The sequence below is a fragment of the Chenopodium album genome, chromosome 5 (genome assembly GCF_948465745.1).
Source record: "Chenopodium album chromosome 5, dcCheAlbu1.1, whole genome shotgun sequence".
Taxonomy (NCBI): domain Eukaryota; kingdom Viridiplantae; phylum Streptophyta; class Magnoliopsida; order Caryophyllales; family Amaranthaceae; genus Chenopodium; species Chenopodium album.
This window is the reverse complement of record NC_137838.1, coordinates 2,479,155-2,504,408: the sequence shown is the minus strand read 5'-3', so window position 1 is coordinate 2,504,408 and position 25,254 is coordinate 2,479,155. Positions and strand designations below refer to the sequence as shown.

The 25,254-nt window shown below is 33.4% G+C and overlaps 4 protein-coding genes across 4 annotated transcripts; all 4 read right to left on the bottom strand.

Annotated features, from left to right (window-relative positions):
• Window positions 1–1,204: 1,204 nt before the first annotated feature.
• On the bottom strand, window positions 1,205–4,124 carry LOC145630041 (uncharacterized). Its single transcript, XM_081682275.1, has 3 exons — window positions 3,954–4,124; window positions 3,007–3,578; window positions 1,205–1,550 (listed from the first exon to the last, which is right to left on the bottom strand). The coding sequence occupies exons 2-3, from the start codon at window positions 3,544–3,546 to the stop codon at window positions 1,398–1,400; spliced, it is 693 nt and encodes a 230-aa protein (XP_081538401.1). The 5' UTR covers window positions 3,547–3,578; window positions 3,954–4,124; the 3' UTR covers window positions 1,205–1,397.
• Window positions 4,125–7,689: 3,565 nt separating this feature from the next.
• On the bottom strand, window positions 7,690–10,982 carry LOC145630039 (putative methyltransferase PMT16). The gene is made up of 6 exons (XM_081682274.1): window positions 10,302–10,982; window positions 9,622–9,832; window positions 9,222–9,519; window positions 8,425–8,817; window positions 8,244–8,321; window positions 7,690–8,074 (listed from the first exon to the last, which is right to left on the bottom strand). Exons 1-6 carry the CDS (start codon window positions 10,980–10,982, stop codon window positions 7,831–7,833), a joined length of 1,905 nt encoding a protein of 634 aa, XP_081538400.1. The 3' UTR covers window positions 7,690–7,830.
• Window positions 10,983–12,127: 1,145 nt separating this feature from the next.
• Window positions 12,128–15,863, bottom strand: LOC145631489 (putative methyltransferase PMT15). Its single transcript, XM_081683582.1, has 6 exons — window positions 15,086–15,863; window positions 13,957–14,167; window positions 13,516–13,813; window positions 12,897–13,289; window positions 12,726–12,803; window positions 12,128–12,484 (listed from the first exon to the last, which is right to left on the bottom strand). The coding sequence occupies exons 1-6, from the start codon at window positions 15,773–15,775 to the stop codon at window positions 12,268–12,270; spliced, it is 1,887 nt and encodes a 628-aa protein (XP_081539708.1). The 5' UTR covers window positions 15,776–15,863; the 3' UTR covers window positions 12,128–12,267.
• Window positions 15,864–19,010: 3,147 nt separating this feature from the next.
• Window positions 19,011–24,085, bottom strand: LOC145631488 (oxygen-dependent coproporphyrinogen-III oxidase, chloroplastic-like). The gene is made up of 8 exons (XM_081683581.1): window positions 23,402–24,085; window positions 23,221–23,296; window positions 21,876–21,970; window positions 21,287–21,370; window positions 20,072–20,159; window positions 19,829–19,953; window positions 19,645–19,743; window positions 19,011–19,368 (listed from the first exon to the last, which is right to left on the bottom strand). The coding sequence occupies exons 1-8, from the start codon at window positions 23,930–23,932 to the stop codon at window positions 19,300–19,302; spliced, it is 1,167 nt and encodes a 388-aa protein (XP_081539707.1). The 5' UTR covers window positions 23,933–24,085; the 3' UTR covers window positions 19,011–19,299.
• Between the last annotated feature and the right edge of the window lie 1,169 nt (window positions 24,086–25,254).

Below are 25,254 nucleotides of genomic sequence, written 5' to 3'. Positions count from 1 at the left end.
CATAAACAGTCCTTGTTGTAATGGTGCGGACAATGATTAACTCTGATCTAGTTCAACCATTTGCACATATTCTTGACAATCAAATGAAAGCATCATAAGACATAGGTCCAGAGAGGCTTACAGTGTAACTCAAGGGTATTAGGCAGCTCATCAACCCTTACTCTCATTACTTTCTGCAAAGAGGATATAACAGGAAAGGTTTAATATTTACCTCACTCTTTTAAAAAGTTAAAAAGAAAGCTATGAGATGAACTAACAATTGAAAATCTCACTAGTTCCATATAATTGTATAAAAAAATATATATATATATATATACATAAATATGAAAAATTAGCCGACCTAGCTAGAGGAACTAACAAGTTAGATATGGGCATAGGACGAATTTAAGGGAAAGGATATCAACCCTGTCGTAATCGAACCAGCAGACTAATCTGTTCTGGTTATATGGCTGCAGAAAGTCCACAACGTACTAATACTCTATCATATGTCAGGATCCTGAATGTTGTTTCAGACACTTGGAATAAAATCTTATGCCAAGATTCTATGTTGTCAAAATGTAAGACAAAGTCACAAAGATCAAAACATATGACTAACAACAAGTGCATCAGTAAATAAGGAAATGAAACTAAACCATAAAAAAGGAGAGATGGAGAGTAAACAAAAAGGAAATCAAGTTATCCAACTCACCAGATTGAATAACCATATGTAATACTCTTTCTTAATGTGTTACACTTTCTTAATGTGTCGTCTTTTTTTTTTTTGTTACGCTTCCTTTTTTGGCAAAATACTACAATTTTATATTTGATCTCTCTTCTCATGGTCTCCACTCCCCACACATACCCATTACTCCTTTTTAAGATATACATCATCTCTCACATTCCATACTTTTAATAAACTATTAAGTCAAGTATCTTTTCTTATAATTTTTTAATACCCCAACATCATCACTTACATTTTATATATAAAAGACAACCAAACTATCTAGAACTATGTGGTGGTCAAAGCGTAACACTTAAAAAAATGTAGGGAGTAATTATGGTCCAATCATAGCACACCTAGAAAATGAAATTTAACTTGCCATATCTTATAAATCATTTTAAAAGACATTAGAAAAGATTATTAAATATACAATTATTTGTGATTTGTGGCATATAGACAAAGTACTCAGCAACATACTATAACGTTCATAATATAATACATTGGTTAAAAAAAATGAAGCAATTGCACTATGTAAACCCCAAAAAAATGTTAAAGTGAAAGAGAGTAAGGAGCATCAACAATTCAAGATATTAGACATACAATCACTAAGATAAATTTACCACCAATGGATAATGTTGAGGAGCAATGAGAAATAGATATCCAGTATACAGTGTATGAGCATATTATATTCTGGTATTCAATGATGTTGAGGACGTTTCAATTTCAGAAGATGGGAAATGCCTGCAACTACATGTAGCCTACTGCTAGGAACACCAGTCTTAGCCAACGCCCTCCCATGCTTGTCCATGATAACAAAGCAAGGAACATACTTTATATCATAATGAAGAAGCTGCACCAACAAAAAACACAAGGATAAGAGAAGCTGATCCAGTAACTAAGGGTTCGTTTGGCATTTGTGGTTTTCTGTTTTTTGGTTTTTTGTTTTTTAAAAGTGTATTATATATGTCACATAATGACTCAAAAAATATATGGACTTATTAAAATCATGATAATTTTGAAAACTGACAACAGAAAAGTGGAAACACCTTTTTCTTGTTTCCTGTTTTTGGTTTTTGGTTTTCAAAAAAACAGAAAACTGAAAACCAAAAATGATGCCAAACAAGCCCTAAGGTGTTGAATTTGTGGAAACAAAACAAGCAATTTTTAGATTATACTTCTTTTACATAATGCTTAAGCAAAATGATTTTGTTTACAGATAACAGCAACAGAAGACCAGAACCAATCTATTGAGATTGGATTAAGATATTTAAGATATTAGACGTGAAGCTTCAGTGCTAGCTGTAAATTTAGATAAATCTTGTGCAATGCATAGAAAGCAAGGTATAAACTAGCAATGAAATTACTAGTGTAAATACACATCACAAAGAAAGAAATAAAAGTTTGAAGGAGTTTACAAGAGCATTTTAAAAGTATACTGCATCACATTATCGCTAACAGTCAGAAGTTAATTTGTATAAGCTACCCCTAAGCCAGAAAGCATAATGTTATACACTTATACCAATCAGTAACACAAGAAGTAGTGAAAAAATAAATCCTACTTTATCCATGAGATGTAATTTCACCACGTACTAAAATTTCAGCAAATTTGTGTACATCAGAGGATTATTCACAAAAAGATGGGACAAACAGCTATAAGATGGGCAAAGTTCATCATAAACCAAGAAATTTCATAAAATCAGATCAATGATCTGACCACTTGCTGATCATCACAATGTAGCCAATTCCTCAAGACTTTACGATTTATTTACTGGTTTTCAATAAAAATAAAAAATAAAAAAAAAATAATAAAAAAAAAATATCAGTGCAATAAACTATCAACCTAACACCCAAGGAATCTGTTTGGACATCTGGAATTTCCATCCCACACTGTATATATAACAGACCGTAAACTACCTTGCTCACAAAATACAGTTAGTATCAGCTTAATTATGAAGGAGGAAATGCAAACTAGCAAATCCCACAATCGATCAAAATATTTATTAGTATAGCACCTAACCACACTAAAATATTTGAAGTGCACAAACTTCAAAACCTAAGGTTTCACAATACTCCGTACTAAACTTTCGCCCTGTTCATAATCTAACATATAATTTGAGTGCTTTAAATTTCTTATACAACACGTGATAAAATTAACACTGAACCTACATTTCTATCACAAGCACAATCTGAAAAAAAAATTGTGCACTATAATTTGAATCCAAAGTATGCAATAACATAATAAAATTTTGGAAAACCTAAAGCTAAAAGCTCCTTAAAATAATAAACTAAATAGAAACTGATTATACCTCAGGTAGCCATTTCTCATTCTCAGCATCAGCCATGACAATGTTAAGCCAATCAGCATTGCGATTCTCAACTTCTGTCACAAACCCGAGAAGCGAATTGCAAAGTCTACAATTAGGGGAATAAAACTCCAGAACTGTTGCCTCTTTCCCACTAGCCAATGCCATTGCAAAAGCTCTCTGCTCCGCTTCCGCTTGTTCTTCCGGGGTTAAACCCTTTCTCAAAGGTTGGTTCTTCTTCACTTCCAAACCACTATTGGGGCTTCTAACATCAACCTCATTGCTAATTTTATTGTTCTGCCAAAAACCGGCAAAATTGAATAGGGAATTTTTAAGTGGGGAATTGTTGTTTGAAGGGTTTTTTGAAATTGAACTGATGAAATTGAAAGAAAGGGTTCCTAGGGTTTGTAATGATTTGAAGACCCAAGGCGTATCAAAATCACAAGGACTATTTCTAGGGTTTTTCTGGTGTTGGCTAATGGCATTATTATCCCATGGCCATTTCAAACAAAAAATTTGGGGAGGTTTTCTATCATTCTCCATTTTTCTTCAAACAATTCAGCAATTTATACTTCCTGATACATTCACAAACTTATTGTTCAAACAATTTATCATATACAAGTAATTGATACTGATAAACCTAACAAAATTACAAATTTCCTAAATTGCTGAATTCTGAACCTACATTGAAATATTGAATAGTTTCTGAGTTCCCAACATACAAAAATCGCAATAATATGAAATTTTTACTAAATTCACGGTATAATATTTGAACATACTACAACAAAAATAACCCAAAATTCCAGAAGATAATTATATGTAATTAGATTAAAAGAAAGCAAATATCATCAAAGATTGGGCCTTATTTTGTAAACAATCAAATACATGGAAAAAATCTGAAGAGTATAAAAGAAATTATTGGATTTTAATTTCATGAAAAAAGGGATTACCGTTGATAAAACTTGGAGTGAAATTGGCGCAAAATTGGAACTTGAATGAATTACTGCTACAGTTTCTTTCTCTGTATCCACGAAATGAAACGCAGTTCCAGAAAAACGAGTATTTTTGTAGTAGTTGAGAAAACTGTAGAATAGAGTTGTGTATTGTTATGTTGTTCTTGGAGTTCGGCCCAATGTAGCTCTTATGTTTTTAACCCAAGTTATAGAATAGATTTTTCGTAGGGCAATTTTAACCCAAACTTGATCTTATGTTTAGGCTTCGGTGTAGAAGCTAGCTAGAGAGTCCGTTAGGGTAAACTTAGCTTCAAACTTAAACTATCGAGTTAATGAGTCGTAAATTCGTAATAGAGTATTTATCCTATTTACGAATCATGTGGTTTTTCTTTTTGTTGAGCACAAAAAATTTTCATAAACATGAAAACCTCTCTTATTGTAAGTGTTGTGTCCAAATAACATTTTATATATTGTTCTGTTATTTTTTATGGAGGTGGGTACGGTTAAGGTGGGGTGGTGGGATAGGGGAGATCATCTAACCACCTCACTCTGCCTCATTGACATCCGTTGTTCCGTACCATCACTTGTAGAGCATATCGACAATGAAGTACATAACTAGTTGAAAATATATTTGGGATATAGTTTTGAGCGATCTAAACAATTAATTTCAATATATTTGAAAAGAAAACCAAATGGAAAAACAAAATCAAGAAGTTATAATATAAAGTGTTAATTCCCATAAATGAGGAATTACATACATATATTTGTAATATACTTATTTAGTAAAGGCACGGTACACTTTATAATTTTGTGCCTCTTTTCTCTCCCTCAAACACATTTCCGTGACCAACTGCCCAATTTTTCTTGTACGTTGGCACATATTAATAGATAAAATTATAAATTAAAAGGAAAAATAGCAAAGCTTGATGTTTTATTTAATTTCTTGATCAGCAAATCTCTAGCTCAGTTACCTGCATTAAAAATTTTCATATCAAATTAGTTATTTTTACAAAAATAATCACTAAACTTCTTAAAAGAATCATGTAATTAAAATTATAAAAGGTGAAAACAACGTACTGCAATTAAGAACGGGGAGGTTGCAAGAAGCAGGCAGCTGACTAGCAACCCTTAGGGTGTTACAAAGGCAATCATGGTTCACACTTTGGAGGGCCCCACAGCATTCAGCACTCGGGTTCGCGTTGGCTTGTCCGGGGACCACAAAGGGTGCACACGTATTCAGACCACCGAGCTGGGAGGCGCATGTGCTAGAAGGTGTAGACTGAGCCATTGAGCCCTTGAGTTGCACCACTAGTGCAAGTACTAGTATAACCAAAGCCATCTTTTGGAAAGATGATGTTGAGGACTTCATGCTAATAGATGCCATTTCTTCTAATTAATTTTTTGTTTGATTTTTTGTTAATTTGATGATTTTGTGTTTGATGTGAATTGAAGGTCCAAAAGTTTGATTTATATATTATGGAAATTGGAGGTTATTACGTACTTAGGATGTGATGTTTTGCATGATTTATCTAATTCATAGGTCATCAAATTTGCATTAGGTTAATTGCTTCTTTTATCAGTGTAATTGTGTGAATCAAATGCAAAATAATCTCTAGGTGATAGTTTGTAGCCATTGTAGGTCCAAAAAAATCGTGAAGCCACAACAAATGGAAGGCCACTTGCAATTTTTTTTTTAGAAATTGTAGCAAAATTTTATTTACCACATTATTTAGTGCATAAGTGCACTAGACATCGTTTCGTATAACAAAAATATCAAGAATACAACATAATTAAGGACTAAGAATAAATAAGAAATATGGAGTATATAAAAGGTAATAATATTCAAACCTAGGTTAATTATTGTCAAGTCCAATATGAACTAGCTGGACAAGAAACACACAATTATTTGAGATACCTAACAATTACAGAGTAATTTCTATTTTCAAAACTAATTTTAAAGGTGGTGACAGGTGACAATGTAATTTAAAGTACTCCATAGTTGATAACTAAATGTCTATTAATTATTGATCCAAATCGATCTAAATGAGTAAATGGTACCTGTATTGGTTTATCAAAATTATGACCCAGCCGGTGGGCTTAATCTGAAATATATTAGCTTAGACTTGTGATTAATATCACTAAAAAGTAGAGTAATAATAAGCTAAGATACTTGAGTGATCAAGCTTAATTGCAATACTGTGTCAATTACTCGATATAAACAGATATGATATAAGACTTTGTGTTGTTATATACTATGGAGTATTTCACTTGTATCTATCTTCTCTCTCTTTTTTTTCTTTTTATGTTTTTGCTACATCAAGTACGTACTTTTTTTTTTTTTTTGTGTGTCAGTAAAAAAAGTACGTACTTGTAGTACATACGAGTAATTAAGATACAATTTCTTAAATGGACCTGGTTCACACTAATTTATTGTGGACCACTAACATTAGAGAAACTATGGTTGTTTTATTAACAAAAAAAAGGGGTCACTATAATTAAAAAAGGGTCACTATGTTGAAATAAAAGACATTTTCGTAATATATGCCTAAGTGGTTAGTTTTTTTAATGAAATATTTTATATTCTGATCAATATGAATAATAAAGACCACTATGTTAAAATTAGGGTAATAACGTCATATTTCAAGTTCACACTATTATTAAATGTTGTAGTAGTTTTAATAAAGGTTGTCATGTTAAAAATAAGGTTACTATGTTAAAATTAAGGGTCATTATGGTCAATATTATGTCAGTTGCGTGTGTACAGACCTCGGGTCCACAATAATATTATTGTGGATCAGGTTCACACAAGTCTTTGTGGTAATTAAGAAGGAATCAATACTACTCCTTATTATGCTAAATATTACGTTTGGAATGCTAATTTAATTCGTCCTGTGGACACCAATGCCAGTAATACCCCTAAGCACAAGTTTTGTACCGTAAAAAGATATGCTACAAACTTATAATGACACAACCTAGGGGTGAAAGCTTGATCATATCACTGCTCAATCAAGTATATATATATATATATATATATATATATATATATATATATATATATATATATATATATATATATATATATATATATATATATATATATATATATATATATATATATATATATATTCAAATTCTCTCAATTAACAATGGCAGATATTAACACCAATAAGCCAAATTTGAGTATGAAAGAAGTAATCAAAGATACAATCTCGTATTAGTCTAGTAGTTTGTGTATGTCTGTTTCCTAATTACGCTCTGTTTCCTAATTACGCTAGGTTTAACGCTTTATTCTCTACTTTAATTATTTACTCCCGATCTTGTAAATTCAAGCCAATCAATATACACTTTCAAAAAAATAAATAATAATTTATTTATTATTATTTTTTTTTTAAAAAGAAGCCAATCAATATACTAGAGCTGTCAATTCAGGTATTCAAGTCGGGTTCGAATCGGGTTAAATCAGGTCTCGTGTCAAATCAGGTTCAGGTAGTGTCGGGTCAATCTAGCCTTAGATCACGTTCAGGTTTCGATCGGGTAATTTCGGTTCAGGTTATTCCGGATAGTTCATCCTTTCGGGTGTAGGTCGGGTCCGTATGATTTATGCCCATTGTGTTTTACTAATCTCATGTAATCCATATGTGAAAAATATTGAAAGTTATTTAGGGGTTAGAATTAGAAATTTATTCACAAGTTTATATCATAGAAGAGTTTGACCACTTATAAACCTATTACATGTGCTATTTCATCAACGAAGTCAACCAAAAATAATCTTGATGTATGTTTGATATTACTATCATAAAATTCAGGGCACCAAAGTAAATTACTAAACTACATTGCACCATAGTGAAAAAATAAAATAAAATATCATATTGGGCTATGAGCGAGTATTGGACTGTTGTTGAGTTGGGTTAGGGGCAGTCCAATAAGTTTTAATTGCAAAAAGAAGCTTCTCCCTTTTAAGGGGCCCATCTTCATGGTTTACTATTTGACTATCCCATTCTAATGCATCTGTTATCTTCTTAATCTTCACTAATACATCCACGTCATCTCGGATTATCACACTTCCTTCTGGCCTTAAAATCCTGTCCATTTCCAGCAATATATCTTCCATTTCACACCTACACCACATAGGGACACTTACGATTTAGAAAAAATTACAATATTTTTTCGGATAATAATATACGTGACAATTAATTGACATAGGAAATAAAAGTGTAAATTTGTGGGGGATTGTAACCAAATAATGTAACAATTTGTCAAATAAAAAGGTTTGTAACATTTACGTACCTGTCTTTATAGAGTGTGAAGATTGAATCAGCGTGGATAAAGTCATAAGTTCTTGGGTAAGTAGACATAGCTTCACACCTGCACAAAACATCACATTAGTCTCTTACAATAAGAAAACACAAAAATTAGGGCAGTCCAATTAAATTACTTTGTGACATTATACTGTGTTATTTCCACATACCAGCTTTGATAAGTTCCAATCAACCCTCTTTCATAGATGACTCCAAGAGTATTAACCTTAGCTTCCACAGGAACTACATTCATCACCCAAACAGGATCATCAACCAAAGCCGCGGCAAAACCACCCAAGTACGCGTTCATGTCTAATAGGTTCCGGTACCTTCCCTGCTGCCCTAGCTGATAATTCACTTTCTTATAGTATAACATTCTTCTCTTCCATAATTTTATGTCTTCTTGGAACATTTCAGGGGTTACTCCATTAAGTGATCCACTGTTAATTCTTGGTGGGATTGCTGTCAATCTTTTAGGCCATTTTGCTAATTGTCCTCCTGCAACTTCTTCATTCACTGATACTTCTGGTAAAGGTGTTAGACAAGTTTGCAAATCTGTGTACCTAGAGATTTGTTGGATAATGTTGTTAAATCCAAAAATCATAATAATATACTAGTTTATATTTCAAGAAATAAAATAGAATTAAATATATTAGCTATTTAGCTAATGCTTTAAAAAGTTGTACAAATATTTTTTAAATTGGATTAACTAAATTTTTGTAAGTACCAACCACATGTTTGTGTCATACTTTTGTAGCATGGCATGACCTAATTCATCTACTTTTTTTGGACACAATCTTTGTCCATGTTTAATTAGTTTGAAAATTATACATCAATGTTCACGTTTACTATGTAATAAACCACATAATAGTAAACAGGTGGCGTGAATGTCAACTAATTAATTGGTTTAAGTATGGAAATTACGTACTCAAAGTTATGAAGATAGAATTGACAAGGAAGGACTTACCACGCCGAATCCGGATCCTGAGTCGGGCATAAAGGTGGGTTTGGGTTATCAGTTTGTGTTCTTTTGCAGTTGAAGTGGTTAATTGGTTTTTGCCAAATAGCAATATCATCCTTCTCTACAACTTTCTTCCAGCAAAGATTTTTTGCCAAATTCTCTAATCTAGTTTGCTCTGCATTCAAGTCTTCCCTACTCCTTTCCCATGATTTCCAACTCCGTTTCCACCGGATTGGTGGACCGGATAGGATCCAATACCCGCCTGGCCGGAGTACTCTATCAACCTCTATCAAGTACACTCCATCTGCCAAGATTTCGTACCAATTAAAACAACATATATGTAAACAATGTAGCATAACATATTACAATAATACTCGAATTTATGATGGAATAAAAAAAAAAGTACCATATTGGTCCCAAGGAATAAGGCAACGTGAACAATGAGCCATATCAAAAGCTCTAGATGGGTAAGGGAGTCTCTTCGAAGCCATGGCACCAATCAAAGCAGGGACGCCGCGTTCTAGGGCGAATTGAACTTGTGCTTCATGGGTGTCTCTTGGTGCAAATGACATTGCCAATATGTTCCTTGATAGCAAGTATGATCCCCAACTAGCTACCTACTTATTGTAAGATTATCATGGCACAACAAAATCACACATCATTAATCCTATATAAAATGTTATCAAAATTTTGTTCCAAACTTCGTTAAATAAAAGGTTCAAATATTCAATATTATATACTTCATATAAGATTTTTTATTTTTCCCCCTTGAATGCATGACCTCATTTTTACTTATTTCACTTCTATTATTACAATTGATATTATGAAATAATAGCATGGTCGATATAATTAGGTACGTACAAGTAAGAAGGTTTTTACCCTTTCATAACATAATTTTTACCCAAATCACTTTATAAAAATATGACAACTGTCTAAACTAATGCCTCAAGCATCTTACTTTACCTACCTTTATTTAAAGTGTAAAGACAATACTAAAGACAATTAAACAACTGAAATAATTAAGTTCTTAATCGAAAATTTAAGAAAGAAATGTTAAACAAAAAAGAAAAAGAAAAAAGGTCTTACCCCACAACCAGTATCAATGGCAGTTCTAATAGAGCCATCTTGAAGGTTGACCAACTTAGCAATATCATCAATATATGCATTTGCACCATTTCTAAACATGGTCCCACCTCCAGGGAACTTGAACCTGTCTCCTTCAAATCGGATCCAATTCTGACCCGCTTTCTTCACTGTTAACTCTTTGTGTGGCACGTTATTGTACCAAGCATAGTCTCTACTAACGGGCCACGTAAAAGGCCTCTTATACCCGAATGGCGCCGGTACCCGACACTTTTGGAGCTCCGTTTTTGCCGGGCAATGTCGCTCCAAATGCATTAACCGGGTTCTATTTAACTTTAATGATCGTCGTGGATCCTCACAAGGGGTGTACTCGATGTAGTTAGTGTTACACGATGGGTAGGTTCGGGCTTGTAGTAAGCCCGAACCTATGGACATAGATGGATCATCCTCCGCCATGTGGTGGGCGGAGAAGTCCAACAATTTGGGGACCTGGATTGGGCTAGTGAGGTTGTTTGTAGTGCAGGTGGCAATTGTGGCAGGGGTGGAAAGTCCACTCCTACCGCGTTGCCACCTGCCTAGAAGATAGGAGGAGGAACATAAGATTGTAATGATGGTTAGTGCATAGATGTGATTGATTTTCCTCCAAAAAGGAAAAATCTTGTAAGTTGTGTCTAAACCCCTCATGGTTTTTTTTTTTTTTTTTTTTTTTTTTCACTTTCCTAAATTGTGAGAGAGTGTTTAAAAGGGAAGGTCAAGAACAGAGGAAATAATGTTGAAGTTGTGAAGTAGTTTAACTTTTGAAAAAGGTGGGTTTAAGGGTGAATTTATTGGTGAAGACTAGACAGTAGAGTAGTGATAGTTCGAGAGAAAATAAAAGATGAAGCTTTATTTGATTTGAATCTGGTTGAGAATATCGATGGGATAGCAAAACTTGTAGCACTAAATGACTAGTACAGTAACATTTTACTAAACTACAAACTTTGAGATTCCTTCTTTCCAAAACATTATGCTAGTCTAGTAGTTTGTGTATGTCTGTTTGTTATCATGGTCTCAAAGTAGAACTACTCGTATTTTATTTGATCAGTAACATTATCAACTTGATGGTACACTTTCAACTAGCTTCGTGTTAATATGTTACGACTCTGATTAATGTTGACGTTAGAGTTACAAAGGTAGATGATGAGAATTGATCTCAAGATACTTTGAAATCGGGAGGAAAATTTTAAACACTTAAACTATCCTTCACTCTCTGATATTCTTATTTTTAAGGGTGTTTAAAATCCGATCCCAGTGAAAATATGGAGCAACTGCCTAACAAGATGAAAAGCCAAATGAATAAATAGAGTTTTGCAATTTGGCCCACATGAGTTGCTAACCTACCCCGCAGGCCCACCACACCAATGTTGTCCATGAATCTCTCAATACAGATACAGCAGTAGGCCAATATCTCCGTGACTTTCGATTATAGTCAACCTGCTCAGTCATCACCAATTAATAATATCATTAGTCAAAGCTTTTTATTTATTTATTTATTTTATTTTTATTTTTTTGTGTAAAAATAGAAGGATGTCAAAATTTTGGACCTTAATTTACTAGGGCAAATATAGCAAGAACTAACATAGAAGATTGCTGTGAATTTGCTTCTTCCCAAAATGTTGTATCATGTTTGCCCCTTTGATTAATCTAGAAAACTAACTTGAATTTTAGTGATACGTACATTACTTTCATGATAAAATCACGATAACAAATTGACAACCTAATGTTACTAGGTAAAACTCGTATGAGAGAAAAGGACTAAGCCGACTAATCGACTATAGAGCATAAAGAACTAGAGTTAAATTTCTCTTTTTTTTTTCATTTCACTTGTGTGGATTTACCCATTTTTAATACAGAATGAGTTTTAACTTGGAGTAAAAAAAAAAAAAAAAAAAAAAACTAAGAAGCAGAATTGGAATCCTGCTCGTTAGTGTTAGATAGAAGGGTCAGTCCAATAAGTTTTTACAGCAAACAAAATTTTTTCCCTTTCAAGAGGACCATCTTCATGGTCTACTATTTGACTATCCCATTGTAATGCATCTGTTATCTTCTGTATCTTCACCAAATTATCGACATCATCTCGAAAAATTACACTTCCTTCTGGCCTCAATATCCTGTCCATCTCTAACAATATATCCTCCATCTCACATCTGCATTACATCGACCAAATTATTGTGATATATAACCATTGTACGAGATATACATATAGAGTTGATCATAGGTCAAGCCATAAGTTGAGCTAAAAAGCCGCCAACTTTGGGCTCAAGAGTCAAAGGGCCTTAAAAAGCAAAGACCAAACTTGTACATAATTGGGCTTTTTGGATCAAGTTGGGCCAAAAATGATCAACTCGATAGAATTGAAGAAACAGAATTTCAAGAAGATATACATACCTATCATTATAGAGTGTAAAAACAGAATTTGCATGGAGAAGATCATAAGTCCTTGGATAAGTAGACATTGCTTCACACCTACAAGAAAATATTGCACAATTTTTATACTTTACTTTCATCAAAGAAAAACTTCAATAAAACACAAAATGCATTATTATTTTTGTTACTTACCAACTTTGGTAAGTACCAATTAACCCCCTTTCATAAATGACTCCAAGAGTATTAACCTTTGCTTCAACAGGCACAACATTCATCACCCAAACAGGATCATGCACCAAAGCCGCGGCAAATCCACCCAAATTCGCGTTCATGTCAAGAAGGTTTCGGTACCTTCCGTGTTGTCCTAGCTGGTTGTTCACTGTTTTATAGTAAGACACTCTCCTATTCCATAATTCCATGTCTTCTTGGAACATTTTCGGAGTAATTCCCTTTATAGTACCGCTGCTAATTCTTGGTGGTACTGCTGTTAATCTTCTAGGCCATTTTTCTAATTTTCCTCCTGCAACTTCTTCATCCCCCGAAACTTCTGGTAAAGGGATTTGACATGTCTCTAAGTTTGTGTACCTATAATTTTGTTGCATAATATTGTTAGCACAATGCTGAATGTTTCAAATAGTACCTAAGATTTTTTATTATTTGCATCTTATATAAATTAAAGTCCGCTATGATAAAGAAAAATGTAACAAGTATAAGCTAGACGTCAAGTTCTTGTATAAGATGGTCAAAAACACGTGAAATTTTTTATCTAAATGTATAACAAATTCGAATTAAGAGGGACAAAAAGACCAACCAAGCCCGATCAGGATCCGAAGCAGGGCAAAAATTTGGCATAGAATTAACTTTCTTGTTATGTTTGCAATCTATGTGATTAATTGGCTTCTGCCAAATAGCAATATCACCCTTCTCTATCACTTTGTTCCAACATAGACTTTTGGCTAAACTTTCAATCCTAGTTTGTTCTGCATTCAAGTCTTCCTTGGTCCTCTCCCACCCCTTCCAATACTTCTTCCATCGAATAGGTGGGCCCGATAGGATCCAGTATCCTCCTGGTCGAAGTACCCTATCAACTTCTATCAAATATACTCCATCTGTTCCAAAATAATACAAAACATGACAAATAGCACAACTAAATTAATATGTGTGTTAAGGGTTATTTCAAATTATACTAGTATGATTATTTTGTATGCAATAGTAAATATGAGTATATTCGAGTGGATTAATTTGTCAGTACCATATTGATCCCAAGGAATAAGGCAACGAGAGCAATGAGCCATGTCAAAAGCCCTAGAAGGATAAGGGAGTCTCTTAGAAGCAATAACACCAAGCAAAGCAGGAACACCGCGTTCTAGGGCAAATTGTACTTGAGCTTCATGAGTGTCCTTTGGTGCAAAGGACATTGCCAATATGTTCCTTGACAACAAGTACGCTCCCCAACTTGCTACCTATTAGTAAACAAATTTAATTAACTTTTTTACATCAAATTTTCTATTGATCTCTAAATAATTGAAGCAACTAATGGTATAATACATTGTATTAAGAAAATAAGAATGCTATAGCATATCAGGTATGATACTATAGCTAAGATTTGTTCCAAAAAAAAAAAAATGACTACAGCTAAGATCCTGATCATGTGATACTATCAAATGATATTTGTTAGCATAGTTACATAAAATCAAATTTGTGTTTTTAATTGATTAGTTGCCCATTTTGCTTTTTAAATTCTATTAAAACAATCGATCTCATACAAGTGAAATAATAATCATTCCATATTAATCTCATACAATATGTGAAGTAAAGGGTACTCGTTATAGTACATGAACAAACTCAATATGCAACTTAGACCATGTTCCTAAGTATTTATGGAAAGTTATTCTCAATCAATATTCATTAATTATCCATTTGATTTATTATACAAACTTCATCTATAGAAACTTTATTCATTATTTCAGTATAACTTATGTGAAGAGAACAAACCCGTAATAGCAAAAATTACCCGTGCGGAACTTCACATCACACAATTATTACTCCTGGAGAAGAAAAAAAATCAGTAGAAAATTCCCCAATTTTAGACTATTCTTCCAAGCAAACAAATCAGGACCATAAGACAAAAGATTCCACTTGCACATCCTTCTCTATTCCACCTTATCTAATTTACGTAGCCCACTATTATCCAATCATAACATTAAACATTACCTTAGTAGAAAAAAAAAAAATAACTACAAAATACCAAAAACCCAATTTAATCACCCACAAAAATACACTAGCATTCCAACAAATTTCATTAATACATTTTATCAAAACAAAAATAATAATTAATTTGTTTATAAAAAAAAAAAACAAAATAAATTAAAAGAACTTACCCCACAACCAGTATCAATAGCAGTCCTAATAGACCCATCATCAAGATGAATCAATTTAGCAATATCATCAATATATGCGTCTGCACCATTAGGAAACGTAGTCCCTCCTCCAGGGAATCTAAACCGGTCACCTTCGAACCGGATCCAATTTTGAACCGCTTTCTCGACCGTTAAATGTTTATGTGGTACGTTATCGTACCATACGTAATCCCTACTAACGGGCCACTTAAACGGGCTTTTATACCCGTTTGGGGCGGGTACCCGACATTTTAGGACCTCCCATTTATTGGGACAGTGTCTTTCTCTATATATCAGTCTGGTTTTTGTGAATTTTCTTGACCTTCTTTTATCCTCACACGGGGTGTATTCGCTGTACGTGATGTTGCACGGCGGATACACCCGTGATTGGGTCGGGCTTGAAGTGGATAGTTCGTGGTCCGCCGTGTGGTGGGCCACGAAGTCTAATGAGCCCGACCCGGTTAGGTTGTTGAATGTGGTGGTACAAGTTATAGCGGTGGCAGGGCTGTTACCACGGCCCTGCCATATTGCTAGGAGGTAGGAAAAGGAGCATAGGAAAACAATGAAAATTAAAGTGAGTATGTTGTGTTTATTGGTGTTTTTTATTATTTTGTTCAAAAAGGAGGAAGAAGGTTTTGAAGTAGGGTGATATGGTGAGTCTAAACCTCCCATATTTTTATTTTTTTTTTGGGTGTTTTGGATTTTGTTATGATAATTTTCTACTACTAGTGACTTAGTGAGAGTATTTATTGGTGAAGCGAGTGAGCTAGACAGCTAGTGAAGAGGGGATGTTGGAAATTTGAGATTATTTATTGATTTTATGTGGTTATATTTTATGGGAAATTCCTTCAAAAAAAATATGGCTAAATATGTTCTAATATGGGGGAGATGGATGGTTTAGTTTAAATATTATGGAGTAATTATTACTGTAATTAAGTAAAAATCTTGTATGTTTCAAAAAAAAAAAAAAAAGTAAAAATCTTGTAGGTTTATGGAAAATGGTGAAAGACTAAGGAATACGGAGTATTAATTTTTTTTGTGTGTTTCCAATTCGTGGGTGAGTTTTATTATGTGATGTTGATAGCTTTAATCAAGGGGGAAATAAAACATAAAGGTTGTATATACATATAACTAGTAAAATCCTACTCCACTCAATGAATATTTAAAATTTGAAATAGTAGGAGGTCAGAAAAACGTTCATCTTAATTTAGTGCAAAGATATTACTTATTGACAAATGAATTTTATTAACAAAAAATATAAAGTGCATAAGATTGAAGATAAAATTAATAGAGTATTAGCAAATTTGGTTTTCATGAAAATCTTGGGTGATTGGTCGGAGGTTGAAGGAAATCCGATTTTCTGATCTTATCAAAAGAGTTTTAAATACGTAGTATAAGTAGTGAAAGTTGCATGATGATTGATAATGGATTCTAAGTTAAATTATAAACATTAATATTTAGATAGAAAGAATAGTAAGTGGATTTTGACTATTTTGTGTCATAAGAATGCTTAGATAGAAAAGTTAATTTTAAATTTTTTTTTTTTTTTTTAAAGTTCGGGATTGTAACCTACCATGAGCGATAAAAATGAGCAATAATAGAAGCCGTAAACAACATAAAGTAAAGTAGAGAGTACATAGTAGCAAATAAAGGTCAAGTCGTCAAGTATTGTGATGATATCAAATTTCTCCACTCTCGAGACTCTCATGAAACCAATAAAACTGCATGTAATAATCACCGGGTCAAGTATTGATCTATAAGTACCTCAATATCGTATATGGCTTGTTTTAAAATAGTTGTGATTGCATTTAGTATTTGAAGAAGGGTTAGTAAGTACATACTCATGCTCATGCCAGCGTTATTCTTTCAAAAAAAAAAATGTACTCTTGCCTACCATGCATTATTGCTTGATGTGTGATTTGTCAATTGTATATATGTACATTATATTAATTGCATGCATGCATGACTTGAAATTACATATCAACCCATCACATGATACTATAGGAGTATAGGACCATACATATATATGTAGGACTAGCTAGCCTTGGCAAAGTATAGTAGATCATAGGAACTATAGAGTTGGCAAATGTTGAAAGGAGTAGTAATTAAACAAACACCATCATTTATTCCAAACAATTAAGAGTTGATTTGACAATTACATTCTCATTCCTTAATTAATTTACGTTAAATTATATACACTCTTAATTCGATCTATTCTAATCTTTACAAAGTTACTTAAAAATCTGATTTCACCTATACATAGACGGTCGACGTAGCTATATCTCATTATTGTTAGTGAATCACGTAAATCTGATCTGTATCTTTATTTTCTATTGATTTCGCAAATCTTTCTTGCATCAGTTATAATAGAAGTATGTAAGTGTAACAATTATGATGTTAGAAGAAACTAGAAGCAAAGAACAGAAAAACACCCTTATATAGAGTACTCCATACTAATAAGCTACAAAAAGAAATAAGTGGCTAAATTGAACTTGACATGACAATCCAACATAAAATGTAAACGTGCATGAAACAAAAGAAGTGGTTCCCGCATGTTTCTCCAAAGCCATGTAAAATTGAATTGATCGATCAACTTGTAAGTAATAAACATACATCACAAAACATAGTGATAGTGTTGAATTGAAATCTATAGCATGAATTTTAATGATTATTAACCTAATTTATTACGGAGTAATTAAAATACAATATTGTTTGAATAAATATAGTTTGATTTATAGATATATATGGAGTATAACGGTGCACCAATCATACTACTTCATTCCACAAAGTTTTTCATGCATGCATGCTCATTATGATCTTGCTTAATCCTATTAGTATGAGTATTAATTTTCTAATATAATATTTATATATTTTTCTATTGATATTAGCGGCCGCTCGCACATTATACAACACAACATCTATAAAGAAAAAGGAGGAATTCATAGAGTTTTGGACCATGAGTAGTACTTAAGACTTAGGAGTATCTTTGTTAGTTGTAGCTAGAATAATTAAAGCTCAAACTAATATCTCCGTTTCATATTATTTGCAACGGTCCATTTTATGTCAAATCATTGCAAATAATATGGAACGGAGATGAATACTAATATGAAACTATCACCTGTATAATTTTATTTTCTTGTCAACTTTACTACTTTAGTAAGATATAGGATGATAAACATGGTGCATAGATGAACGGTAAAAAACAAGGGCAAAAAAACAACGAAATTATATGGTTGGCAATCTTGGCATAAAGTTAGCTAAGATGATAATGTTAACAAATGGGCTGAAATCAAGTTGCTGCTGATTATCAGGAATGACAATAGTTTATGGGCCCATTCCTATTATCAGAAAGTTTAATTTCCAAACTTATGTAAAGTAATTATGTAACCACTCCACTTTGGACCTCCTTGACTTTGACTTATTATCTCTTGCATAATTAACGATGATAATTACGATTTTATGCTGAAGAACGGCATGGATGTTCGTCATGTTGTTAAAAACCTTTATGAATTCAACTTAAGTCAAATACGAGTATAAACAACAACAATGATCAATGATGTACCAATATAAACTACACTGAACTGAAAATAAGCTAAATAGAACAGGCCCTAACAACCAACCTTTTTATACTCTCAAGTGTCCATTAGAGACCCGAATACACCAAAATACAATGCGAAATTTTCAAGGAAAGAGTATTTTAGTTTGTAAAGTTTAGGACAACTAAACATTTGAACAAATTTATACAAGCCAACTTCAAGCCTATTAGTAGTACATAAAAGTATTTGTAGCTAGAATGTTTGCCCCCTGATTAATTTAATTATCCAAAGTTGGGCCATCATCCAAGCCCGTTTAAGAGGATAACTTGCATTGAAGCCTGAATCAAGCTGGACCAAACTTTACTGAGTAATTTGACAAAACTAGTCCTTTATAGTTTATAGTAACAAGACTGCAAGAGAGAGCAAAGTTCTTACAATTTAAACCTGATTACATTCATAGTAGGTTATTACATCTACAATCACGCGGATGATTCTCAGAATTAATCTACAATTGAACATTTGAACCTTCAAAAAAGGGGTAAATACAATCTATGAACAAAAAGGAACTTATCGCTACAACTTCAAGCAGTCGCACTAAAAGGCAGGGGTTGGAGAAAGTTGTCAGGCTGATTCTACAAAGGTATTGTCACGAATTCACGATCATAACCACTCTTTAGGATTGATGCAAGCATCCAACAATTTCCACTCTTCGCTGCCTTCTTCTGGCTTCTGTAAACACCAAGTGTGGCAAGAAATCGAAAATATAAGTGATTTTATGCAAATAATAATAATAATATTGCAACATGTCAGTTCAAATTGCTTTTTTACTCCCTTCGTCACAGCTCAAAGTTAACATTCCACGTAGCATTCTACCTCTCGTAATTCTTTCTCCAAACTCAATACTGTGCTCTAAAGCAATGTTAACTTTGAGCTGGGACTGAAAGAGGGGGATAACTCACAAGGCTTCATGGTAAAAGGATCACAGGGGGCTACGAAAAAGCTTACATGGTCATATTCCCATCGAGCAGTCAGAGGAAGAGAGACCAGAATGCTCTCTATACGACCACCGGTTTTCAGACCGAATGTTGTTCCTCTATCATAGACCTATAAACCCATCAAATAATACAACAGTGAGCCCATTGCAAAGAAATTAGGAGTAAATTTCTAGCCTTCAAAGCTATTATCATACCAAATTGAACTCTACGTAACGTCCCCGTCGTAACTGCTGCCATTCCTTGTTTTTATCGGTGAAAGGTGTATCTTTCCTTTTCTCGATGATAGGTAGATATGCAGGTATCACAGAGTTTGCACATTCTGCAAAGTTGAGTAAAAGCATCACAAAAGTTAAAATCATACCTGGAATGCTGGAAAGCAAGAATAAACTGTTACTCCGTATATAAAGATTACAAGAGGATTCACTGCTTATACGTACCAGTGGCAAAAGAAAGAAGCATCTCTTGATCATAGTCATTTAGATCGTCAAAAAAGATTCCACCTAGCCCTCTCCGTTCACCTCGGTGCTGTTGAAAAAACGCTAATGAATAAATTCTTACCATAAATAACTGTAACAACGCTTTCTAAATCACATATCAGGTACATACACTACATTTCAGAATGCACATTCAGATCAGTAGATAGAAAGATAAAAACAAACTCCAACAATATACTGATAACATAACAGATGTATGATATACAAATATACGATGATCAGTTATAACAAGAAGCAAGCGTGAAAGAGCTAACATTTTATTTTCTATAATGGTAGAGCTCTAGTTCTTTATCACAAGCATCAGCAACATGATTTCCATCAAACAAAGCACACTAAAAAATTTAAAATATATTTATCTGAAGAATTGCAGAACAAGTAGGAGATGAAGATCTTCTGATCTGTAGGCTTTTAATAATCCTGGTTAGTGAATCGACCTGGTTAAACTACAGCTCTCAGGTAAGTTAGCATGTGGAAGAGTGGAAAAAGTGATAACTGAGAAGCCATTTGAGTATTCACCTCCTTATATTTTCAAGGTTCATTAAGGGCCGCAGCAATTTACAGTCTCCATCTTAAAACATAAGGCATTTTAGCCACCTTTGCAAATTAGCAATTTGGTAACTATTAAATTCTTTACCTTGATATAATAAAATGATTTTTACTGTTGTAATGATATTATAATTGACTTATAATTTAGAGCAATAGGATGGGGAACTGTGTAAATATATATTAGGATATATAAGATATAGATTATAGACACATCAAACTATCAAAAGTTTCTCAATTGAATCTAGTAGACCGTCTAAGTATTCTTATACTCCAATAATAGAGCAGACATGGGTAGCTTGGCACGTCAGCAAATATGCCCAGACAAAGCAAAGAAATTCGTTCATGTTGTTCATCACTAAAACCCAAATGAACCTAGAAGATATTACAAGTCTCCTGATACTCCATACAATAGAGCAGACATGGGTAGAGTATGGCAAATCAGCAAATTGGCAAGACAAAGCAAAAAATTCTCCCAATTCAACTAAACAAGGCTTCTTAAAATGAAATTCTCCACCCACTCTTGAAGAAAGTAAAAAATAGGCATGCACATCAGCACATGGAAGATTAAGCATCTGAGGACAATAAAATATGACCATCTTACAAGAAACAAACCTTGATGTAAAAGTAATCATCACACCATTTCTTGAAACGTGGATAGAAGCTAGGATCAAATTTATCACAAGCATCTTTTTGGACCTACAAAGTAAGCCAAATGATAGTTAAGGTGAAGACTTCACACCATATCTGTGCAGCAATAACATCAAAAACATGAAGTATGTTAAGCAAACAACACTATGTAATTTGTTTGTCATAAACACAGCTAATGAATATAGCCAGCAACATTTCTTGTCAACCCAAGTAGCAACCATATACCTTCATTCTGTTAAGCACATATGGCCAACCACAAATTTGAAAACCGAAAGTGTTCAATAGTTTTTTTTCGAAAAAAAAAAAAAAGTCAGCAAGGTGTACATGGTGATAGAAATGCAGGGGACAGAGGTATTATACATATGACCACCAGGATCAAAATACAGATTCTTCATATATATAAAAAAAAAAAAAAACTTGATGTGAATTTTCTAGACTACTAAGGCGATGTTCTCTTCACCTAAAATTAAGTGAAGAAACATAATAACTATATAAACACCAGCTTCACATCATAAAATGACAAAGATTTCTAGCCCTTTATTGGAGCAAATACCTGATGGAAGTGCTTAACATCTTCCTCAAAAATGTAGGCAGGAGTAAAGTCAGTACCACCGCCAAACCACCATTGTCGAGGTGCTCCAGGAACATCTGTACATTTAAAACAACATTTGTTTGAGAGCACTACCCAAACGATGTCTAAAACTAAAAATTACATGCCATAAAGCATAACAAAGCTTTGCATCAAGCTTCTAAGATCATATTCTCTGCTCTTTCCTTTTAATTAGAAAGAATTCTTTTGCACAATTTCACAACAGAAACTGCTCTCGAAGCTAAAATTTATTACTTTAGCAAGAGAACTATTTGAAAATTTTAATGGGCCTCCCAGCACCCAGCTAACCCATGAAGATCATTAAAGTCAGGAACCCTGCCATCATTCTACCTCTTATCACAAAACAGTGATCACAGCAAAAGATAGATTTCATGGACAATTAGCAATGAAGCAATTTCTGGCTTTAAGTAGTGATATTTCAGAATGGGTCATGGTCATGTTATACTTCACAAAAGCAAATAAAGGTTAATTGAAACTTGAAAGCCATGGAGCAGAATATCAGCAACACCACTATAACTTTTGCTAGGTAAAGCAAAATTGGTATTATGGAACAACAATTGAAACGATAATGTATCCAAATACGACACTGCAATGGACTTAGAACGAATACAATTTATACAAATAACTACTAACATTAAGAATAGTTTCATTAAATCATAATGACATGCATCATCTTTGAAATTTGAATGTAGGCCACCAAATTGCTATACCGAGTAATATAGAGTTGTTAAACTATAAAGTTATCTGAAAATTCGCAAAATAGTCCATATTAAAAAATTTTAAAAGAACATTTGCCATAACACACCTAATATCATGAAATGCTTTATGTTCCCACCACATTCAAAAATTGAAGAAATATGATTACTCTAGTCATATCAAATGCCTTTGAGTCATATGTATTACCTTATGCTACTCTCCCTTGTTCTTCACTACCTTTAACTAATCTAAACATAGCTCAGAAACACATTCACAAGTTCAAATCTTGTTATATTTATAACCTCAAATCCTCAATGTGATGCCAGCATGCCACAAGACATTCCAATGTCATTATACAGTACTCAGTTTATAACAGTGTCACCTAATTCACTAATGCCCCCACAATGGCCACAAACCACCATCCTAAACGAACTAAATTGGTAAAGTAGAACACTATCAGACCCTTGCTTAAGAACTATAGGTAACCAATTGCATTCCCATTAACATTCTACATTGATAAAAATAGTCAATCAAAATTGAAATTGCTATAATTCAATCAATACCAACAAAATTCAATAACATAATTGGATACCTTTGGGAGCATCAGTCTCAAAGTACCTATAATTGAAATGCACAGTTGGAGCAAACGGATTCTTCGGATGCATAACCTTTCAAAATCAAACAAAAAACCATCCAAAATTAGAAACATCACCCACAAAATCAAAATCTCAACCTCAAAATTCCAATCAAAAATCAACAAAATCAGAATTTACCGAGCTAATTCCAGCAGCAAAGAAAGGGATAGGACCAGGTTTATGAGACCCACCATCAGCTTTAGCAGCACGATAAGCATCAGGCGGCATAACACCATAAACAACCGAAACATTAACACCAGCTTTCTCCCAAACGACACCGTCTTGTAAAACCCTGCTAATCCCACCACCACCACCTGGTCTCGACCAAACATCTTCCTTAAACTTCCCGCCACCATCTGCGGCCTCAATTGCTTCGCAAACCTTGTCTTGTGCATCCCTTATCATCTTCTCGAATCTTCCTCGTACACTGTCGGAAGACGTAGATGGGTCCTTGAGAAATGTGGGTGGGGCTTCGTTTTCTGGGGTTTCTTTCTCGATTGCCATGGCAGAAAGAGGTGGGAGTTTTCGGGAGGAGAGAGAAAGTGGTTTAGGAGTGAAATTAGAGAGAGAAATTGCAGGTTTTAGAGTACTAAATGCTTGAGATTGTTGAGATTGGAGGTGGGTTTTTGTTGGGAGAGAAAATGGCGTTGAGATTAGTGATGTTGACATTGTTCGGTGAAGCGCCGCCGTTGCGACGGTGGTGCGCGGTGGTTTCCGGCGAAGCGCAGATTTGGGGGGAGATGAGAGAGAAAGTAAGGAAGAAAGAGATGTTGTTGATTAATTTAAACGGTCCAAAAGCAATGTGTTGAAATTTTTTTAAGATGATGAGATGTTGTGGGCGCCCAAATTAAGCCCATGTTTTGTTATTAGTTATTAGTTTATTACAAAGTCAAGTCGTAGTCTGTGTCTTTCTTGACTCGAGTTATGGTGTCCATTCTATACTCCAGTGTAAAATTTTACTTGTATTAGACTATTTTGAGTATTAAAATGTGTAATTTTAGAGCGTGTTATTTTCATGTGAAGTTTGTTGAGTTTAAATAATTATTTTTATTAATTATAGTACTGTCGTAGAATTTATTGTTACTTTTGCTAGACGGTTTGTAATTTCAGTTACTAAATTATGGAGTCAAACTTATTCTTAGCTTGTAAAGACAATCGGTTTGCATTGCGTTTGTTTCTAGGCTTGTAGGGATAAAGAGGATAATTACTCAATATCATACAATTTACAAGGCAAGCCTATTTAGAGGTTTTATGGATAATTTATTAAAATTAAGGGAATGAAACTGTCCTAGCTATCTTATTATAAGTGTCTAGAGTAACAACTTTGTGCATATCCTGAACCACAGTTATAATTTAATAGGATACATTAAATGAGACCAATTTTTGGATTCGTAAGTAATCATAATTTTTATTGGCCAAACAAATGGAAATTTAAATTTTCATTCAATCGTCTAGGAAAACGGACCAAGTCCTTCCCATAATATATGAACATGGTTGTCAATAAACATTTGCAAGTGTTAATATATGTAATTACATGATACTAATTAAAAAATAGAGAAGTTAAATATTCTTAAAGTATGAGACAAATTAAACAAGATTTCACATGACTATATTTTTTCTTATGGTGTACAATGGATTAAAAAAAGAACTTTTGAAAACAGAAATTGACTAACTTATTAGTCAAAAAGTAAAGGAGTATAATATAATACCACGTGGCACAGCATTAATTAGGGACAACCTAAGGATATATAACATATATTAAAATACCACGTGGTGCAGCATTAATTAGAGACAGTCTAATAACAGCATTATTAGAGAGCCTCAAATTCATAAGGACACTTTTAAAACATTATTATAGAGTATCAAATAGGGTGATTTATTTCCTAAAAAATTTATATCTACCTAAGCATTTGTTAATGACAACTCATATTTCATTTTCAATTAAAAGTAATTACCTAATTATCATTAATATTAAATGTTTAAAAAAACAG

Bases quoted from the DNA above. Each gene is read 5' to 3' on its own strand.
- LOC145630041 (XM_081682275.1), bottom strand. From the start codon at position 3,546: ATGGAGAATGATAGAAAACCTCCCCAAATTTTTTGTTTGAAATGGCCA. The intron at 1,551-3,006 runs GTATAATCAGTT...TTGTTGGTGCAG, and splicing joins ATGAGAAATGGCTACCTGAG to CTTCTTCATTATGATATAAA.
- LOC145630039 (XM_081682274.1), bottom strand. From the start codon at position 10,982: ATGAGGGGTTTAGACACAACTTACAAGATTTTTCCTTTTTGGAGGAAA. The intron at 8,818-9,221 runs GTAAGTCCTTCC...ACAAATCTCTAG, and splicing joins CAGGATCCGGATTCGGCGTG to GTACACAGATTTGCAAACTT. The intron at 8,322-8,424 runs GTATGTGGAAAT...TGTTTTGTGCAG, and splicing joins ATTGGAACTTATCAAAGCTG to GTGTGAAGCTATGTCTACTT.
- LOC145631489 (XM_081683582.1), bottom strand. From the start codon at position 15,775: ATGGGAGGTTTAGACTCACCATATCACCCTACTTCAAAACCTTCTTCC. The intron at 14,168-15,085 runs GTAAGTTCTTTT...GTTTACTAATAG, and splicing joins CTATTGATACTGGTTGTGGG to GTAGCAAGTTGGGGAGCGTA. The intron at 12,804-12,896 runs GTAAGTAACAAA...ATTTTCTTGTAG, and splicing joins ATTGGTACTTACCAAAGTTG to GTGTGAAGCAATGTCTACTT.
- LOC145631488 (XM_081683581.1), bottom strand. From the start codon at position 23,932: ATGTCAACATCACTAATCTCAACGCCATTTTCTCTCCCAACAAAAACC. The intron at 20,160-21,286 runs GTTTGTTTCTTG...TTTTTTCAACAG, and splicing joins ATGATTACTTTTACATCAAG to CACCGAGGTGAACGGAGAGG. The intron at 19,954-20,071 runs GTACGTATAAGC...TCAACTTTGCAG, and splicing joins GCTTCTTTCTTTTGCCACTG to AATGTGCAAACTCTGTGATA.